Source organism: Entelurus aequoreus, linkage group LG12 (assembly GCF_033978785.1).
Source record: "Entelurus aequoreus isolate RoL-2023_Sb linkage group LG12, RoL_Eaeq_v1.1, whole genome shotgun sequence".
In the NCBI taxonomy this organism is placed as follows: domain Eukaryota; kingdom Metazoa; phylum Chordata; class Actinopteri; order Syngnathiformes; family Syngnathidae; genus Entelurus; species Entelurus aequoreus.
In genome coordinates, this window is record NC_084742.1 from 65,932,190 (window position 1) to 65,950,399 (window position 18,210).

At 33.3% G+C, this 18,210-nt stretch overlaps 1 protein-coding gene across 1 annotated transcript in view; it reads left to right on the forward strand.

Annotated features, from left to right (window-relative positions):
- The window catches only part of LOC133662458 (chemokine-like protein TAFA-2), a 179,482-nt gene extending 163,118 nt beyond the window's left edge, over window positions 1-16,364 (forward strand). The window contains exons 4-6 of the mRNA XM_062066471.1: window positions 5,080-5,204; window positions 9,221-9,277; window positions 16,221-16,364. Coding sequence (XP_061922455.1) covers window positions 5,080-5,204; window positions 9,221-9,250 — 155 coding nt within the window. The 3' untranslated portion in view covers window positions 9,251-9,277; window positions 16,221-16,364. The remainder of the gene's footprint in view (window positions 1-5,079; window positions 5,205-9,220; window positions 9,278-16,220) is intronic.
- The last annotated feature ends 1,846 nt before the right edge of the window (window positions 16,365-18,210 follow it).

The window sequence follows — 18,210 nt, forward strand, 5'->3', positions numbered from 1 at the left end:
CGCTCTACCAACCGAGCTACCGGTATGTGTTTTATTTTAAACTCTTTCTATTTAATCTACAAATTTGCAGCACCGTTTTACAAGCCGCCGGGTTCAAAGCGCAGGAAGAAAGTGGCAAATAACGCCATCATTTTGAAGAAGTCGTTGAACATGCATCAACCAAAACACGGTTCCAAAGCCTCTCGCTACACCACGCTGTGGTCGCCTGGCTAACGAGCCAGTCCAAGGTGAAAGTCAGATCTCTAACGAGCCGCCGCCACAACAAATGAATCAACAGCTCGCTTCCAGATGTTTCCAAACGTGGGCGCCATTAAGTCCTAACTGAAACGTATCGCGCGTGCGTCGCCCAGTTAGCCTTTAACAAGAAACCTGCCTGCTTTTGTTGTTGTTCATCGGCGCCGCCATCTGCCCGCCACTGACCTCCAGCACGCCACTGATGTATGAACTAGAAAGGGAGTGGAGTATCAATTTACTGTCTTAAAATCACCAGCAAGCTGCGATAATGCTAATGTGCTAATGAGGATAATGACCACTGCGATACATTCACTCTTACAGGATAATGGTGATGTGCCATACCACTGATTTTCTCAGCGATATCGAGTAACATTCGGGATGGTATCGGCGATACTGCTGCGATACTTGGTGCAAATATACCTAATGTGTGAGGTCAAATGTAAAAAGTCAAACAATTTAAAAAGCCAGGGCGAAACAAACGATGGTGTTATTCTGCACTGAATGCCTTATCAATATTTGTCAAAATTATCAATATATATGTAAAAAAAAAAATATATATATATATATATATATATATATATATATATATATATATATATATATATATATATATAATTATTTTTTTATTTTTTATTTTTACATATTGATAATTTTGACATATATATTGATAATTTAAAAAAAATATTGATATGTCTTATCAATATTTGTCAAAATTATCAATATATATGTAAAAAAACATATATATATATATTATTTTTAAAATTTATTTTATATATATATATATATATTTTTTTTACATATATATATTGATAATTTTGACAAATATTGATAAGGCTTATCAATATTTGTCAAAATTATCAATATATATATCAAAATTATCAATATGTAAAAAAAATAAAAATTAAAAAAAAAATATATATATATATATATATATATATATAGATAATTTTGACAAATATTGATAAGGCTTATCAATATTTGTCAAAATTATCAATATATATGTCAAAATGATCAATATGTAAAAATAAAATATATATAAAATACATTAAAAAAATTAAATATATATTATTTTTATTATATATATATTATTTTTATTATATATATATATATATATATATATATATATATATATATATATATATATATATATATAATGTATTTATTTAAAAAAAATTACATATATATTGATAATTTTGACAAATATTGATAAGGCTTTTGGTGCAGAATAAAAAATAAATAAATAAATAAATAAAATACAATTAAATTAAAAAATATATATAATGTTTTTTTTTTGTTTTTTTTTTTACATGTATATTGATCATTTTGACAAATATTGATAAGGCTTTTAGTAAAGAAGCTGAAAATGTAATACAAAAATGTACACACAATTAAATTAACACAAAAAGTATTTGGAGGACATTTAGATTTTCTTTTAATAAAAAAAAGAAAAGTGCTACACACATCATCAAAACAGTCTCAACTTTGTGTTAAGAGACACTTTTTTTTATTTCTAGTTATTTTCAAAATATCAGCTTTTTTCCTAAAAACATTAAATATTTTCAATTTATTTTTTTATTTTTTACATTTTTACACTTTTTGTTTTTTTCGTCAATATGTTGTGGGCCAACAAAACTGGAGCATTGGTCCAAAAATGGCCCCCTTGCCACACTTTGGACACCACTGTAAAAAAATATGAAAGTGGTCTCCGTAAATTATAAATATATATATATATATATATATATATATATATAGTATATGGAGACCATTTTTTTTTTTTTTTTTACAGTGGTGTCCAAAAAAAGAAGGCAGAGCACTTTGAAACTCGCTAAAAAAAACCTGACCAAAAAACTTTAGCAAGTCAAATTGACTCTTCTTCAGAGGGTACAAAGAAATGAAGGAATAAAGCGAGGCAATACTTAACCTGGACAAGGCTGTGGAAGACGGCTGGAGGTACACCATCACACCATATAGTCTGGAGGTACACCATCACACCATATAGTCTGGAGGTACACCATCACACAACAAGACGAAGGAGGGTGACACAGGTGGGCGCGATCAGGTAATCAGGAGAGACATCAGACAGCAGGAAAAGGAAGTGGCCTGAAACGAGAGGAAGATTAGACTTTCAACATAAAACAGGAAGTTCGCCAGACAACCCCAAAAACAGGACTTCCCTCATATTGGAACAAATGCTGACATTTTGATAATAATAACTAAGAAAAATAACTTGTCACTTATAACACAAAATTGAGACTAAGTTTTGATGAATAACGTGTGTAACATTTTGGGGTTTTTTTTATTAAAAAAAAATCAAAATGTCCTCCAAATAATTTTTGTGTAATTTTTTAAATTCATTTTGTATACATTTTGTATAACATTTTCATATATATATATATATATATATATATATATATATATATATATATATATATATATATATATATATATATATATATATACTTTTTATATATATATATATATATATATATATATATATATATATATATATATATATATATATATATATATATATATATATATATATATATATATATATATATAGATAACGCTTTCAGTGCAGAAGCTGAAAATTTTATATAAAATGTATACAAAATTAATTTAAAAAAAAAAAAATATATATATATATATATATATATACTTTTGGGGGTAACGATTTGATTCAGAATTGATTCTTGGGGTAACGATTTGATTCAGAATTTATTCTTTGGGGTAACGATTCGATTAAAATTTGATTCTTGGATGTAACAATTTGGTTCAGAATTAATTGTTTGAGGTAACGATTTGATTTTCGGGGGTAACGACTCAATTCAGAAACGATATTTGGGGTAACGATTCGACTCATAATCGATTCTTGGGGTAACAATTCGATTCAGAATTCATTCTAAAGGGTAACTATTCGATTCAGAATCGATTCTTGGGGTAACGATTCAATTCAGAATTGATTCTTGGGGGTAACGATTCGATGATTAGAATTTGATTCTTGGATGTAACAATTTCATTTAGAATCAATTCTTTGGGGTAACGATTCGATTTTCGGGGGTAACGACTCAATTCAGAAACGATATTTGGGGTAACGATTTGATTCAGAATCGATTCTTGGGGTAACGATTCGATTCAGAATTGATTCTAAGGGGTAACTATTCGATTCAGAATCGATTCTTGGGGCAACGATTTGATTCAGAATTGATTCTTGGGGGTAATGATTCCATTAAAATGTGATTCTTGGATGTAACAATTTGATTCAGAATCAATTCTTTGGGGTAACGATTCGATTCAGAATCGATTCTTGGGGTAACGATTTGATTCAGAATTTATTCTTTGGGGTAACGATTCGATTAAAATTTGATTATTGGATGTAACAATTTGGTTCAGAATTAATTGTTTGAGGTAACGAATTGATTTTCGGGGGTAACGACTCAATTCAGAAACGATATTTGGGGTAACGATTCGACTCAGAATCGATTCTTGGGGTAACGATTCGATTCAGAATTGATTCTAAGGGGCAACTATTCGATTCAGAATCGATTCTTGGGGTAACGATTCGATTCAGAATTGATTCTTGGGGGTAACGATTTGATGATTAAAATGTGATTCTTGGATGTAACAATTTCATTCAGAATCAATTCTTTGGGGTAACGATTCGATTTTCGGGGGTAATGACTCAATTCAGAAACGATATTTGGGATAACGATTTGATTCAGAATTGATTCTTGGGGTAACAATTCGATTCAGAATTGATTCTAAGGGGTAACTATTCGATTCAGAATCGATTCTTGGGGCAACGATTTGATTCAGAATTGATTCTTGGGGGTAATGATTCCATTAAAATTTTATTCTTCGATGTAACAATTTCATTCAGAATCAATTCTTAGGGGTAACGATTCGATTCAGAATCGATTCTTGGGGTAACGATTTGATTCAGAATTTATTCTTTGGGGTAACGATTCGATTAAAATTTGATTCTTGGATGTAACAATTTGATTCAGAATTAATTGTTTGAGGTAACGATTCGATTTTCGGGGGTAACGACTCAATTCAGAAACGATATTTGGGGTAACGATTCGACTCAGAATCGATTTCAGAATCGATTCTTGGGGTAACTATTCGATTCAGAATCGATTCTTGGGGTAACGATTTAATTCAGAATTAATTCTTGGGGGTAACGATTCGATGATTAGAATTTGATTCTTGGATGTAACAATTTCATTCAGAATCAATTCTTTGGGGTAACGATTCGATTTTCGGGGGTAACGACTCTATTCAGAAACAATATTTGGGGTAACTATTCGATTCAGAATCGATTCTTGGGGTAACGATTCGATTCAGAATTGATTCTAAGGGGTAGCTATTCGATTCAGAATTGATTATTGGGGTAACGATTCAATTCAGAATTTATTCTTGGGGGTAACGATTCCATTAAAATTTGATTCTTGGATGTAACAATTTCATTCAGAATCAATTCTTTGGGGTAACGATTCAATTCAGATTCGATTCTTGGGGCTAACATTAAAAGAAAACTGGTTTAGTTTGATAAAATTCTCCCAAACATTTAATAAAGTCAAATACAAATAAGACAACAGGAGAAGTATTCAACACTTCTCTTTTCTAAAGTAAATGTGTACATTGGATATAAATCATCTACATCTACTATATTACAGGACACATCACATTTAAATAAATAAATAAATACAAAGCAATAATTTTTTTTTTTAATTGATCATTGAATTTAGTAAAAAAGAATGGCGATCCATGGGAAGGTGGATTATTTAGAGGCCCCTCCTGTACTTGGTGGGTAAGTGTCCATGTCTCCGGTGTGTGTTGCAGCCTCCATCGTGGCCCAGAAGTGGTGGTGTCAGATGCAGCCGTGCCTCCACGGAGAAGAATGCAAAGTTCTCCCCGACCTGAAGGGCTGGAGCTGCGCCACGGGCAACAAGATCAAGACCACCAAGGTGACGTTCGGGGCCGGACCCTCAAAGTCTACAAGCGTCTCTTGTATTTATCCCAGGGCCCGTGCCGGGTGTGAAGAAGAGCTAATGTTAGCGGAGGGGGCCCCCGGGGGCTTCCGATCGATAAGCTGCCATGTCTCCTTAGCACTTTGAGCAGCCAATCAGTCGCTCCGATGACCTGCTTTTAAGGTGGCAAGGCGACACCCGTATCCTTCAGCGTTGTTATGATGACCCGTAGACTGTGTACTTCATTATTTAACACCTGCAGCCTGGAGCCTGCACCTATCGACCAGGGACTTACTTGTCTGAACCTCAAAGTGGTAACAAATGTTACATCCCACTGACTATCATGCTGACCAAATTAACCACATTTTTATCTTCCATTCTTGGAGGTAATGATTCCATTCACAATCAATTCTTGGGAGAACGAGTCGATTTAGATTCGATTCTTGGGGAAACGGATCGATTTAGATTCGATTCCTGGGGGCAAAAATTTGTTGTAGATTCTATTTTTGGGGATGACGATTCAATTCAGATTAATTTATTGGGTTAACAATTCAAGTTAGATTCAATTCTTGGGGGTAACGATTCCATTCACAATCGATTCTTGGTTGTCAACGATTCGATTTAGATGTTATTCTTTGGGTAACGATTCGATCCTTGGGAATAACGATTAGATTCAGATTTGATTCTTGGGGTAACGATTTGATTTAGATTTTATTCTTGGGGTAATGATTCGATTTAAATTCGATTGTTGGGGCAAACATTTGTTTTAGATTCTATTTTTCGGGATAACGATTCAATTCAGATTAATTTATTGGGTTAACAATTCAATTTAGATTCAATTTTTGGGGTCAACGATTCGATTTAGATTTTATACTTGGGGTAACGATTCGATCCTTGGGAATAACGATTAGATTCAGATTTGATTATTGGGATAACGATTCGATTTAGATGAGATTTTTGGGGTAACGATTCGATTCTTCGGAATAGCAATTAGATTCGGATTCGATTTTTGGGATAACGATTCGATTTACATTTTATTCTTGGGGTAACCATTCGATTCTTGGGGGTAACGATTGGATTTGGAGTTTATTCTTGCGGTAACAATTTGATCCTTGGGAATAACAATTAGATTCAGATCCGATTCTTGGGATCACGATTCGATCTAGAGTTTATTCTTGGGGTAACGATTCGATCCTTGGGAATAACGATTAGATTCAGATTCTATTCTTGGGAAAACGATTCGATTTAGAGTTTATACTTGGGGTAACGATTCGATCCTTGGGAATAACGATTAGAATCAGATTCGATTCTCGGGATAACGATTTGATTTAGATTTTATTCTTGGGGCAACAATTCGATTCTTGGGGTTAACAATTCAATTTAGATTCAATTCTTAGGGTAACGATTTGATTCTTAGGAATAAAGATTAGATCCAGTATTGATTCTTGGGATAACAATTCAAGTTAGATTCAATTCTTGGGGGTAACGATTCGATTCACAATTGATTCTTGGTTGTCAACGATTCGATTTATATTTTATTCTTGGGGTAACGATTCGATCCTTGGGAATAACGATTAGATTCAGATTCGATTCGTGGGATAACGATTTGATTTAGATTTTATTCTTGGGGTAATGATTCGATTTAAATTTGATTCTTGGGGCAAAAATTTGTTTTATATTCTATTCTTCGGGATAACGATCCAATTCAGATTAATTTATTGGGTTAACAATTCAATTTAGATTAAATTCTTGGGGTCAACGATACGATTTAGATTTTATACTTGGGGTAACGATTCGATCTTTGGGAATAACGATTCGATTCAGAATCGATTATAGGGATAACGATTCAATTTAGATTTTATTCTTGGGGTAACGATTCGATTCTTTGGAATAGCGATTAGATTCGGATTCGATTTTTGGGATTACGATTCGATTTAGATTTTATTCTTGGGGTAACCATTCGATTCTTGGGGGTAACCATTCCATTTGGAGTTTATTCTTGCGGTAATAATTCGATCCTTGGGAATAACGATTAGATTCAGATTCGATTATTGGGATCACGATTCGATTTAGAGTTGATTCTTGGGGTAACGATTCAATCCTTGGTAAAAAAACGACTAGATTCAGATTCGATTCTTGGGAAAACGATTCGATTTAGAGTTTATTCTTGGGGTAACGATTCGATCCTTGGGAATAACAATTAGAATCAGATTTGATTCTCGGGATAACGATTTGATTTAGATTTTATACTTGGGGCAACAATTCAATTCTTGGGGTTAACAATTCAATTTAGATTCAATTCTTAGGGTAACGATTCGATTCTTAGGAATAAAGATTAGATTCAGTATCGATTCTTGGGGTAACGATTCGATTTAGATTCAATTCTTCGGGGCAACAATTTGTCTTAGATTCCATTCTTGGGGATAGCGATTCAATTCAGATTTGTTTCTTGGGTTAACGATTCGATTTAGACTCAATTCTTGCGGGTAACGATTTGATTCAGAATTGATTCTTGGGGTCAATGATTCGATTTAGATTAGATTTTTGGGGTAACGATTCGATTAATCGGAATAACGATTAGATTCAGATTTGGTTCTTGGGGGAACGATTCGATTTAGATTTGATTCTAGGGGGAACAATTCAATTTAGATTCGATTCTTGGGGAAACAGATTGATGTAGATTCGATTCTTGGGGTCAAAAATTTGTTTTAGATTCTATTCTTGGGGATAACGATTCAATTCAGATTAATTTATTGGGTTAACAATTCAATTTAGATTACATTTTTGGGGGTAACGATTAGATTCAGATTTGATTATTGGGATAACGATTCGATTTAGATTTTATTCTTGGGGTAACCATTCGATTCTTGGGGATAACGATTCGATTTGGATTTTATTCTTGGGGTAGCGATTCGATCCTTGGGAATTACGATTAAATTTAGATTCGATTTTTGGGGATAACGATTCGATTTAGATTTTATTCTTGGGGTAATAATTAGATTTTTGGGGATAACGATTCGATTTAGATTTTATTCTTGGGGTAATAATTAGATTTTTGGGGATAACGATTCGATTTAGATTTTATTCTTGGGGTAACAATTCGATTTATATTCGATTCTTGGTGGCGAAAAATTGTTTTAGATTCTATTCTTGGAGATAACGATTCAATTCAGATTAATTTATTGGGTTAACAATTCAATTTAGATTCTATTCTTGGGGGTAACGATTTGAATCAGAATCGATTCTTGGGGTCAACGATTCGATTTAGATTTGATTCTTGGGGTAACGCGTCGATTCTTCGGAATAACGATTAGATTCAGATTAGATTCTTGGGATAACGATTCAATTCAGAATCGATTCTTGGGGTCAACGATTCGATTTTGATTTGATTCTTGAAGATAACAATGCGATTCAGATTCAATTCTTGGAGGCAGCAATTTGATTCAGAATTGATTCTCGATTCAAACCGATTCTCGATTCAAAATCAATACCTCATTAATAATATTGGGTGCCAGTTCAATAATGAACTACATTCCTCCATAAAATAGACAAAAAACCGCTGATAAATGTTTATATTACATTAGATTTGATACAATTCTCGGGAATAAGGATTCGATTAAGAATCGATTCTTGGGGTAACTATTCGATTCAGAGTCGATTCTTGGGGTAACGATTCAATTCAGAATCAATTCTTAGAGTAACGATTCGATTCAGAATTGATTGTTGGGGTTAACGATTCGATTTAGATTAGATTCTTGGAGGTAAAGATTCGATTCAGAACCAATTCTTCGGGGTAACGATTCGATCACTCGTTCCGATGACCTGCTTTTAAGGTAGCAAGGTGACACCCGTATCTTTCAGCATTGTTATGATGACCCGTATACTTTATTATCCACTTGTCTGGACCTCAAAATGGGAGATGGGTTTATTTTTTACGTCGTGACGCATGAATGTTACATCCCACTGACTATCATGTTGACTAAATGAACCACATTTTTCTCTTCTTCCTGTAGATTTCTGCAGATCGGGAGCAACTTTGGTAACATCACGTCCTTCACGGGGGAGTACAGGTGATACTTTTTCATTTGTCTTTCAACGACCGTATGCTTGATGCTAAATATGGACTCTGGCAGAACGTTTCCCACACGTTTGAATAAAAGCGTTGACGCTGTCAGACAACTGAAGAAGTGGTGGAATAATGAAGTCTTCATATCAAAATAACATATGGAAGACTTAAGTTAAAGTTAACTTTGACTTTCTTTGGCTTCAGTTTGTGTAGGTAATACATATATACATAATAGATACAAATAATACGATTGAAAATATATTATTTGATTTTTAGTCAATTATAGTATGATGATTATAGCTGAGATAGGCTCCAGCGCCCCCCGCGACCCCAAAGGGAATAAGCGGTAGGAAATGGATGGATGGATGGATTAAATAATGAGGATAATGAAAATATATATATTTTATGACATATAAGTGTTTTTGAATGTTGGGTATATTTTTCTTTAAATACAATTTTAAAGTACTTATTAAAAATGAAGACCATGCATAAGTAACAAATAACAATATATTACTTAATTTGGGAATAATTAATCCATTCAAAATTGATTATTTACATATGAATAAATATAAATATATTATAATTATATATATATATATATATATATATATATATATATATATATATATATATATATATATATATATATATATATATACATATATATATATATATATATATATATATATATATATATAATTATAAATATATAAATATACATATAAACATATATATATACCCCGGTATTGAGCACTGTCTAACGGATAAACCACAGTAACCTCGGCTATGAGCCGGTCTGTGAAAATAATGCATATATATATATATATATATATATATATATATATATATATATATATATATATATATATATATATATATATATATATATATATAAATATACATATAAACATATATATATATACCCCGGTATTGAGCACTGTCTAACGAATAAACCACAGTAGCCTCGGCTATAAGCCGGTCGGTGAAAATAATGCATATATATATATATATATATATATATATATATATATATATATATATATATATATATATATATATATATATATATATATATATATATATATATATATATATATATATATATATATATATATATATATATATATATATATATATATATATATATATATATATATATATATATATATATATATATATATATATATGTATACATCTTGGGTTAACAATTCAATTTAGATTTGATTCTTGGGTAAATGAGTTGATTTAGATTCGATTCTTGAAGGTAATGATTCGATTCAGAAGCAATTCTTTGGACTAACGTTTCGATTCTTACGGGGAACGATTCGATTCAGAATAGATTCTAAGGGTAAAAATTCGATTCAGAATTGATTCTTGGGGGTTATGATTCGATTTACATTCGATTCTTGAAGGTAACGATTCGGTTCTTAGAGGGTACGATTTGAAACAGAATCTATTCTTAGGGGGAACAATTTGATTCAGAATTGATTCTTGGGGGTAATTATTAGATTTTTGAAGGTAAGGATTTTATTCAGAATCGATTCCTCGGGGTAACGATTCGATTCTTAGAGGGAAAGATTTGATTCAGAATCGATTCTTGGGGTAACGTTTCGATTCAGAATTTATTCTTGGAGGTAACAATTCGATATTTAAAGGTAATTATTCAATTCAGAATCAATTCTTCGGGGTTTACGATTCTATTCTTAGGGGGAACGATTTGATTCAGAATTGATTCTTGGGGGTAACGATTAGATTTTTGAAGGTAAAGATTCGATTCAGAATCAATTCCTCAGGGTAACGATTTGATTCTTAGAGGGAACGATTCGATCCTTGGGAATAACGATTAGATTCAGATTAAATTCTTGGGATAACGATTTGATTTAGATTTTATTCTTGGGGTAATGATTCGATTCAGAATTGATTCTTTAAAGTAACGGTTCAATTCTTGAAGCTAATCATTCGATTCTGAATCAATTTCTCAGGGTAACGATTCGATTCTTAGAGGGAACGATTCGATCCTTGGGAATAACGATTAGATGCAGATTAAATTCTTGGGATAACGATTTGATTTAGATTTTATTCTTGGGGTAACGATCCGATTCAGAATTGATTCTTTGGGGTAACGATTCAATTCTTGAAGCTAATCATTCGATTCTGAATAAATTATTGTGGGTAACGATTCGATTCTTAGGGGTAACAATTCAATTCAGAATCGATCCTTGGTGTAAAGATTTAATTCAGAATTAATTCTTGGAGGTAACGATTAGATTCTTGAAGGTATCGATTCGATTCTTAGGGGTAACGATTTGATTCAGAATCGAGTCTTGGTGTAAAGATTCAATTCAGAATTGATTCTTGGAGGTAACGATTAGATTCTTGAAGGTAATGATTGCGATTTAGAATCAATTCTTCGGGGTTTACGATTAAATTTTTAGGGGGAACAATTCGATTCAGAATCGATTATTGGGAGTAATGATCAGATTCAGTATTGATTTTTGGGGGTAACGATTAGATTATTGAAGGTAATGATTTCGATTTAGAATCAATTCTTCGGGGTTTACGATTAGATTTAGATCTGATTCTTTGGGGTAAGGATTCAATTCTTGGAGCTAATGATTAGATTCAGAATAAATTCTTGGGGGTAACGATTTGATTCTTAGGGGAAACAATTCGATTCATAATCAATTCTTGGGAGCAATGATCAGATTCAGTATTGATTCTTGGGGGTAACGATTAGATTCTTGAAGGTAATGATTGCGATTTAGAATCAATTTTTCGGGGTTTACGATTCCATTCCTAGGGGGAACAATTTTATTCAGAATCAATTCTTGGGGTAACAATTCGATTCTTAGGGGGAACAATTCGATTCAGAATTGATTCTTGGGGGTAATGATTAGATTCTTAAAGGTACTGATTTGATTTAGAAACAATTATTTGGGGTAACTATTTGATTCTTTGAGGGAACATTTTGATTCAGAATCAATTCTTGGGGTAACGATTTAATTCAGAATCGAGTCTTGGGGGTAATGATTAGATTCTTGAAGGTACTGATTCGATTTAGAATCAATTATTCGGGGTAACGATTCGATTCTTAGGGGGAACAATTTGATTTAGAATCGATTCTTGGGGTAACGATTCGATTCTTAGGGGGAACTATTTGATTCAGAATCGATTCTTGGGGTAACGATTCGATTCAGAATTTATTCTTTGGGGTAACTATTCAATTCTTGAAGCTAATGATTCAATCCAGAATCAATTGTTGTGGGTAACGATATGATTCTTAGGGGGAACAATTTGACTCAATCAATTCTTGGGGTAAATATTCGATTCAGAATTAATTCTTGAAGGTAACGATTAGATTCTTAAAGGTAATGATTGCGATTTAGAATCAATTATTCGGGGAAACGATTTGATTCTTAGGGGGAACATTCTTGGGGTAACGATTCTATTCAGATTTGATTCTTTGGGGTAACGATTCCATTCTTGAAGCTAATGATTCGATTCAGAATCAATTCTTGGGGGTAACGATTCGATTCTTAGGGGGAACAATTCGATTCAGAATCGATTCTTGAAGGTATTGATTCGATTTAGAACCAATTATTCGATTCGATTCTTAGGGGGGACAATTTGACTCAGAATCAATTGTTGGGGTAACGATTCAATTCAGAATGGATTCTTGGGGTAACGATTCTATTCAGATTTGATTCTTTGGGCTAACGATTCAATTCTTGAAGCTAATGATTCGATTCAGAATCAATTCTTGGGGGTAACGATTCGATTCTTAGCGGGAACAATTCGATTCAGAATCGATTCTTGAAGGTATTGATTCGATTTAGAACCAATTATTCGATTCGATTCTTAGGGGGGACAATTTGACTCAGAATCAATTGTTGGGGTAACGATTCAATTCAGAATGGATTCTTGGGGTAACTATTCCACTTGCTGTCAGTAATATACGTCTATAAACCCAATTATTGATGTGTTTGGATGACTGTGCACCTTCACAGTTTCCAATCATCCTGCCTGCAGCTTTAAAATCAGCCCTATTGTCATAAAGTGATGTCTGTGCGGACGAAACCTGACACACCTGCTGACTTTTTTTTTCTCACTTCACACCAAGGTGGAGAACAATCTTCACCTGATAAATTAGCACCCGTCAGACACCAATCAGGTGGCTGCAACACCCTTTTTGTATTTTTACTTTCATTTTAGACGAAGCTGTGAAGAAGAATTCCTGCTGCTTCCTCTGCGGCTAATTGCTCTCACATTATTGCCCAGTTAATCACACACTTGTGATGTCCATCACTTCCTAAAAAAAAAAAAAAAAAGAACATTTAATGCAGCAAAGTCTTCTTTTATGGGCCTGCGGACACTCAATGAAAAGTGATAGTTTTACAGCCTAAACTACTGCAGCCTTACTTTATATATAAGTGAGGCTGCAGTAGTTTATGGAAAATACAATATATATATTGTCTCTTCCATAAACTACTGCAGCCTTACTTATATATTGTCTTTTCCATAAACTACTGCAGCATTACTTATATATTGTCTCTTCCATAAACTACTGCAACCTTACTATATATATATATATATATATATATATATATATATATATATATATATATATATATATATATATATATATATATATATATATATATATATATATACATACATATATATATACATATATATATATATATATATATATATATTAGGGCTGCAACAACCAATCGATTAAATCGATTAAAATCGATTATTAAAATTAGGGATGTCATACATACATATATATATACATATATATATATATATATATATATATATATATATATATATATATATATATATATATATATATATATATATATATATATTAGGGCTGCAACAACCAATCGATTAAATCGATTAAAATCGATTATTAAAATTAGGGATGTCCGATAATATCGGCCTGCTGATATTATCGGCCGATAAATGCGTTAAAATATAATATCGGAAATTATTGGTATCGGTTTTTTTATTATCGGTATCGTTTTTTTTTTTAAATTTTTTAAATTAAATCAACTTAAAAAACACAAGATACACTTACAATTAATGCACCAACCCAAAAAACCTCCCTCCTCATTCACACAAAAGGGTTGTTTCTTTCTGTTATTAATATTCTGGTTCCTACATTGTATATCAATATATATAAATACAGTCTGCAAGGGATACAGTCCGTAAGCACACATGATTGTGCGTGCTGCTGGTCCACTAATAGTACTAACCTTTAACGGTTAATGTTACTAATTTTCATTAATTACTAGTTTCTATGTAACTGTTTTTATATTGTTTTACTTTCTTTTTTATTCAAGAAAATGTTTTTAATTTATTTATCTTATTTTATTTTATATATTTTTTTTAAAAAGTACCTTATCTTCACCATACCTGGTTGTCCAAATTAGACATAATAATGTGTTAATTCCACGACTGTATATATCGGTTGATATCGGTATCGGTTGATATCGGTATCGGTAATTAAAGAGTTGGACAATACCGGAATATCGGATATCGGCAAAAAGCCATTATCGGACATCCCTAATTAAAATAGTTGCCGATTAATTTAGTCATCGATTCGTTGGATCTATGCTATGCGCAGTTTTTTGTTTTTTTTAAATAAATTTTTTATTTATTTAAACTTTTTTTTTTTTTAATAAACCTTTATTTATAAACTGCAACATGTACAAAAAGCTGAGAAACAATCAAAATAAGTATGGTGCCAGTATGCTGTTTTTTTTCAATAAAATACTGGATAGGATAGAAATTTAGTTCGTCTCTTTTATCCGATTATTAATCGATTAATCGAAGTAATAATCGACAGATTAATCGATTATCAAATTAATCGTTAGTTGCAACCCAAAAAAAAAATATATATATATATATATATATATACACACACATATATGTATATACACACGCATATATGTATATATACACACACACATATGTAATATATACATATATATAAATACATATACAGTATATATATATATATATATATATATATATATATATATATATATATATATATATATATATATATATATATATATATATATATATATATATATATATATATATTAGAGATGTGCTTTAAAATGTAATATCAGAAATTATCGGTATCTGTTTTTTTTTATTATCGGTATCGTTTTTTAAAATCTTTTTTAATATTTTTTTTATTTTTATTAAATCAACATAAAAAACACAAGATACACTTACAATTAGTGCACCAACCCCAAAAAAATCCCTCCCCCATTCACACTCATTCACACAAAAGGGTTGTTTCTTTCTGTTATTAATATTCTGCTTCCTACATTATATATCAATATATATCAATACAGTCTGCAAGGGATACAGTCCGTAAGCACACATGATTGTGCGTGCTGCTGCTCCACTAATAGTACTAACCCTTAACACTTCATTTTGCTCATTTTCATTCATTACTAGTTTTTATGTAACTGTTTTTATATTGTTTTACTTCTTTTTTATTCAAGAAAATGTTTTTAATTTATTTATCTTATTTTACTTTATTAATTTAAAAAAAAAAGGACCTTATCTTCACCATACCTGGTTGTCCAAATCAGACATAATAATGTGTTGATTCCACGACTGTATATATCGGTATCGGTTGATATCGGTATCGGTAATTAAAGAGTTAGACAATATCAGAATATCGGATATCGGCAAAAAGTCATTATCAGACATCCCTAATATATATATATATATATATATATATACATATTGGTATATATATATATACATATTGGACACCCCTGACTTAATGCTTCGGTCCCACGCAGGATACTCACAAGAATGCAGCAAAAATACAACCGTGCCTACTGTGGTCGCCCTTTTTTTAAAAAAATTGTATTTATTTATTTTAAACAGCTCTTTGTTTTTTCCCCTCCCAGGTGATTCCAAGAGAGAAGAGGACTTTCCTGTAAATATAGAGACTTCTTTTCTTCTGGACTGCAACACACCCCAGATCCTTGGACATAGACCACGCTCCTTCTTCTGGACACCCGTCCGTCTTCACGCCGGAACTTTGCCGCCGCGTCCCAGATCTCCAGGCGTGTCCGTCCTTGACGCGGATGAAGCCAGGAAAAGATGTAGCAGAGTAGCATATTTTTTAAAAGAAAACTGTCTGGAAGGCGACATGTTCCCCTTTTCCACGTGGACCACGTCGGAGAAGAACACGCCTTTGGAGGCGGGACTTCAGTGACGTCATCTTCACAACATTGTCGAGCAGCTTGGGAAATATCACTTTTCTGCTTCTTTCTGTCCGCAGGAGTCCAGGTAATGTAGCTGACTATCTACACCGGGGGTGTCCAAAGTGCGGCACGGGGGCTCATTTGGGCCGGCAGATAGTTCTTCTCCCTCTCAGAATCAAATGAATTCATTAATAATGAAGAATACAAGATATAACACAACAAAACAAAAGCTAAGATGTTTTCGTCCCCCCCAAAAAACGTATTTTCCGGACTATAAAGCACACCTGAATAAGCCGCACCCACTAAATTTGAGAATAAACAAACATGTTTCCATATATTAGATACAAACTTAATATTACAAACTTATTTACACAGAAATGTTGCGTAAATGTTTATTTACATACCTTAATTGTCTGTAACACGGCAGTAAAACGGCTGATCAAACAAAACAGAAGTCATGGTCTCCAATCAGCTAAACAGACTCAATTAAGTTAATAAGTTAAAGTTGTCACACACACACTAGGTGTGGGGAAATTATTCTCTGGGAGGTGAGGGGAGCAGTGAGCAGCAGCGGTGGCCACGCCCGGGAATCATTTTTTTGGTGATTTAACCCGGCTGGCCTGTGAACGCCTCGGGATCCCCCGGGAAGAGCTGGACGAAGTGGCCAGGGAGAGGGAACTCTGGGCTTCCCTGCTTAGGCTGCTGCCCCCGCGACCCGACCTCGGATAAGCGGAAGAAGATGGATGGATGGATGGATGGAAGTTAAAGTAGCAATAATTGTCACACACACACTAGGTGCGGCAAAATTATTCTCCGCATTTGACCCATCACCCTTGATCACCCCCCTGGGAGGTGAGGGGAGCAGTGAGCAGCAGCGGTGGCCACGCCCGGGAATAATTTTTTTGGGTGATTTAACCCCCAAATCCAACCCTTGATGCTAAGTGCCAAGCAGGGAGGTAACAGGTCCCGTTTTTATAGTCTTTGGTATGACTCGGCCGGGGTTCGAACTCACAACCTACCGAATTGTCTGTAACACGGCAGTAAAACGGCTGATTGAACAAAACAGAAGTCATGGTCTCCAATCAGCTAAACAGACTCAATTAAGTTAATAAGTTAAAGTAGCAATAATAGTCACACACACACTAGGTGAGGCGAAATTATTCTCCGCATTTGACCCATCACCCTTGATCACCCCCGCCCCTGGGAGGTGAGGGGAGCAGTGAGCAGCAGCGGTGGCCACGCCCGGGAATAATTTTTTTGGGTGATTTAACCCCCAAATCCAACCCTTGATGCTGAGTGCCAAGCAGGGAGGTAATGGTCTTCCATTTTTATAGTCTTTGGTGTGACTCGGCCGTAGGTTTGAACTCACAACCTACCCATCTCAGGGCGGACACTCCAACCACTAACTCCACGGTGACGTTTTGGTGAATTTACTGAGAAATTTGTGCAATACAAAAAGAATGTTATTGTGAGTTAATGATACTAACACAGACGTAAACTTGTTAGCATGTTAGCTAATGCTAACGACGCTAGCTTGATTATATTATGATAGCATCTACACGGGATGGCTTTAGTAAGTACGAAATGTTTTAGTTGCATTGTAAAACTTGCAATCGTTGCTTGGAGCTATGAACGGAGAATCCGTACGAGTAGAAACGCCATGGACGGCTTTGAAGACGGAACGGCACTT